At 41.2% G+C, this 4611-nt stretch overlaps 1 protein-coding gene across 1 annotated transcript in view; it reads left to right on the top strand.

Moving 5' to 3' along the window:
* Positions 1-210: 210 nt before the first annotated feature.
* Positions 211-4611, top strand: part of INTS8 (integrator complex subunit 8) — a 60724-nt gene continuing 56323 nt past the window's right edge. Inside the window, 2 exon segments of the mRNA XM_075213830.1 lie at positions 211-397; positions 1431-1616. Coding sequence (XP_075069931.1) covers positions 223-397; positions 1431-1616 — 361 coding nt within the window. The 5' untranslated portion in view covers positions 211-222.

Raw genomic sequence — 4611 nt, 5'->3', positions numbered from 1 at the left:
ATTCATCTATTCTAGGTGGTTTGCAGGAGTCTGTGTACTCCCCCCCCCCCCCCCCCCCCCCCCCCCCCATTCCTGATGAAAAGAAATTGCCCTGTCCTGCGTGTACATTGCAGTGTCTGTATCTGTAGTCTGATTAAGAAAGAAAAAGTAAATGTTTTAGTTACAGAATTACACTTTGTGCTTTAAACTTGCTGCTTTTCTTTTCTAGATATAACCGGTCCAATGAAAAAGAAAAACACAGGAAACGATAAGGTGCAGGCGAAGAAGATGAGTGCAGAAGCTGCAGATAGAGAGGCTGCAACTTCCAGCCGGCCCTGCACTCCTCCCCAGACGTCCTGGTTTGAATTCTTGTTGGATGATTCTTTGCTAGAGATTCACCTACAGAAGTCTTCTCCAGGTACCAACACTTGATCTAGTTTTAGATGTAATTGGCTGAGTAGCACGTACGGTTTTGTTTTTGTGTGTGTTTGAGTGCAGTCTGAGCACCTTACTGTATTCAGTCTTCATCTCCTACTTGTCTGGGACGTTGTTGGTCTTGGATGAGATAGAACAGCCTGTAGCCAATCAGATGATTGAAGTGTTCACAGCAGTAGAAGATGCGTGAGCTGATCTTGTTGGAGCCAGTGACCTGTCCATCTTTGTGATTGTTACTGTATGTGATGGGGCAGTGTCATGTTGTTAGGAGTGGAGTAGAGACAGATGGGAAGCTACGGACTAAGAGATAGTGGAAGGAATAAGACTCATGTCAAACCGGTACCTGCAAACTGTGGTGCTAAATGTACAGTTATATTAAACAAAGTTCATACATCACCTTTCTTCTTCTTTTGAACCCACATAATATTGGAGCTGCCAATGTTTCCTGCAGCAGTGACAACAATGTGAGTTTCCTAATAGGTTCCAGCAGATCAACTCCTAAATATTTCAGAATTTAAATACAATAATGAGCTCTTGTTGGTGGGGAGATGGACTGATTTTTTTGTTGTGTTCCCAGTTTGTCATATATGCTCTAATGCACTGGGTACATTATGCAGTGTATATATAAGTATATTTTTGTTTGCATGCAGTTGGTTTTTTTTATGCATTTTCTTTTTTAGGGTTTTATATAGTAGTATAATGGAGAGGTCCAACCCCTGATATCTTTGCTGTTAGTTCAATGCAGATTAGTGATGACAGCTGCTGAAAGGCATTTTAATGATATGTAGACACTGGTGGAGAAGATAGTCAATATATGGTTATATGACTACCTGCTCCTGTTATACGGGTGCAGAAGCAGGGAGAGTACCTATGAATGGAACCAATGATAAGAAATAGTTTTATATATTTTCACAAATTAGTTGTTTTTACTTCCACATCAGTTTTATATGGTATATTATAAAAACCTGTTTGATATGTTGTTCAGTTGGTGATTAAAATGTTTCATGTCCTCTTAGATCCACATCCTGTTCAGCTGATAATCCAGTTTCTAGAACAGGCCTCCAAACCCACTGTGAATGAGCAGAATCAAGTACAGCCCCCGACCGACAACAAGAGAAATCGCACTCTGAAGCTGCTGGCTCTGAAAGTGGCAGCTCATTTAAAATGGGATCTTGGTGTGCTTGAAAGAAGGTATAAATGCCGTGCTCGTTGGGCACTTTTATCAAAACTTACCACAGCTGACGTATCTCTGCACCGAATCTATTGGTTACTATTAAAGTCCACTCTCTTTCCTTCCTACACTTTCCCTGATATTGCAGCACTGCACAACTAGATGAGTTACCCGGGTTTTGTAAATGTTACTCGATGACTTGGGAGTCAGCTTATATTATGGCAGACAAACTGGAATGGATCAAGGAGGCTGTAGTCAGGGGAGGGCTGGCAAACTTCTGCCCGGGGGCCAAGACTCGACTCGGCATTCTATTTAAATGGGGAAAAATGCAGATGGCCCAGTGACCCAGCCCAAGGTAGCCAACTATGTGACCGACTTGGGGCAGATGCCCCCCTGCCTCCCAGCCTGCCCCTGGCTGTAGGATGGTAACTTTGAAAACATTTAGGCCACAGGAGGTGTTATCGCAAATATCTCAGTTGCTTGTAGAAGTGTATGCAAGGTGGATGAATAGTTCTCTGTCTATACCACTATTATTGTTTATTTTTGTGGTGTCGCCAAATTGCGGAGCCCATAAGAGGACATCTAATCATTCACAGTAGTCCCTGTCTGGAGTCTAATTTCCCTTCCACACAAACACAAGATACACAACTAGTGTCCTTTTTTTTGTTAGCAGTCAATTAAAAAACCTACTAGTAAGGTTTTTGGACTGGGAGGTAATCAGAGCACTTGTAGGAAACCCACGCAAACACGGGGAGAACATACCAACTCCACACAGTGTCGGAAATTGAATCCATGGCCCGGGTGCTGTGAGATCACAATGCTAACCACTGTGCCACTGCGCTGCATATCATTTCCAGGTTCAGGTGGAAGAGGGGAATATTTCAAGAACAAAGTCTCTTCTAATTTTACATTGTTCTAAAAAAAATTTGGAAGATCTTTATTTAACACTGAGCATATGAATCATCTTGTTATAGCAGTCCATGGTACAACCGATAAAATAAATATTAAAGGGACAAGAAAAAGGATAGTTTTTCGAGAGTATGTAAGAACACCAAAGGTCTTCCAAGTACCTGACATGATATCTGAAATTATTCAGGAACAGTGTAAGGTACAAGGGGAAAAAACATAATAAAAAACATGGTAACAAACTATATGCATATAATAAAGATGATGGTAATTGCTTCCACCCATCCCCCCTCAGGGTGGTCACCTCCGTGGCTAAACTGGTAAATAGTTCTACCATCCCTTTAGTAGAGGATCAATCAGTGTTTACAGAGAAAGTAAAACCACCATTTGACATTGATATATTTTAAAGGTTGTATATTATTGACCTAAATACTATAGATGAAATAACTAGAGTTTATAATAAACTACATATTGTAAACTCTCGCTCTGCAACAGGTTGCCATGTTAGGAGGAGTGACTGACAGCCAGGCAGACTTGATTTGCAGAAAATCACAGTGTGGATTGGTTGATTCATAGTGATGTCACAGCAACTCAGTGTTCTCTTTCACACTGTAGATCCCACTGTCCTAAAGATGTGGGACAGGTCTGGTCATCCTGAGGCTCTCTAGGTGTTATGAAACTACAAGCCCCAGCATGCTTTGCCTGTAGAAAGGCAGCCAATAGCTGGCAGGGCATTCTGGGACTTCACAAAACCTGTAGAGCCAACGGTTGGCCAGGGCTTGCACAGAACAGTGTCTTTTACTTTTTCGAGTTCATATCTGAAAAGTTTAATTTTGGGGATTCGTGGACCTTTAAGGATACTGTGGAAAAGCAGGCCTAATAAAAAGGGTATGCAAATCATTTAAGCCCATTATATCTGGGGCTTGTGTTGCAAGGTCATCACACACTTAGCTACTGCAAGAAACCCCTTATGAGAAGCTGGTTGATCAGGTCAGACAACTAACATTTTAAGCTAATCTATAGTAGAATCTTAGACTACCAGAAGCCCAACATGTGGGCTCCCAAGAATAGAAGTACAATGCCATTTGAAGGTGTCTGCCTCATTGGTCCTGAAATGGATAAGTAGTGTAACAGATGACAAGAAATATCTTCCTCAATATAATAAACACTTCAGGCCTAAGAAAAATGTTTTTTGCAGTTTTAAACAAGAAAGAAGCCAAACAGTTCTCCTGATGCCAGAAGTTCACTAAACAAGGAGTTGGTTGAGAGGAGGCTAAAATACTTATGAGTAGGAATAGTTTATTTCCGGATTGTGGGTTCTAAATATTATTACACAGGATACAAAATAGAATGTGTATACCTTCTAAATGAGGAAATAAGCATGACTCATGGGAGAGCACAACAAAAGTGGGGCAGCACGGTGGCTAAGTGGTTAGCCTTTCTGCCTCACAGCGCTGGGGTCATGAGTTCAATTCCCGATCATGGCCTTATCTGTGTGGAGTTTGTATGTTCTCCCCATATTTGCGTGGGTTTATTCCGGGTGCTCCAGTTTCCTCCCACACTCCAAAAACATACTGGTAGGTTAATTGGCTGCTATCAAAATTGACCCTAGTCTCTCTCTATGTCTGTGTGTGTGTGTGTGTATGTTAGGGAATTTAGACTGTAAGCTCCAATGGGGCAGGGACCGAGGTGAATGAGTTCTCTGTACAGCGCTGCAGAATCAATGGTGCTATGTAAATAAATGATGATGATGATGAAGAAGTGACACACTCAGATTTGTTTCTAACCTACAAGTAACAATACTAAACTAAGCACTTTTATGGTCTCAGCTGTTCCCTTTTCCAACTAGATTTTAAACTCTCTTATGAGCAGGGACCTCCTACCATCTGCTTTCACATACACAATTATTTTGTCTACCTTGTCCTGTTTTGTCTCCCCACTCTGGTGCAGAATCTTACAAATCAATATTAGTAAAAGCTGTGAGTTGTACCGAACATGGGGTCCCTGTTCTGTCACCAGGAGGTGATCCCTAAAGTAAACGTAAAACAGCCAATTTAAAAATAAATTATATATATATATATTTGCTTCAATGGGTAGTTTTTTGTTAGAAGAATTTCCGA

This window comes from Mixophyes fleayi, chromosome 5 (assembly GCF_038048845.1).
Source record: "Mixophyes fleayi isolate aMixFle1 chromosome 5, aMixFle1.hap1, whole genome shotgun sequence".
In the NCBI taxonomy this organism is placed as follows: domain Eukaryota; kingdom Metazoa; phylum Chordata; class Amphibia; order Anura; family Limnodynastidae; genus Mixophyes; species Mixophyes fleayi.
This window is presented reverse-complemented; position numbering and strand designations above follow the sequence as displayed.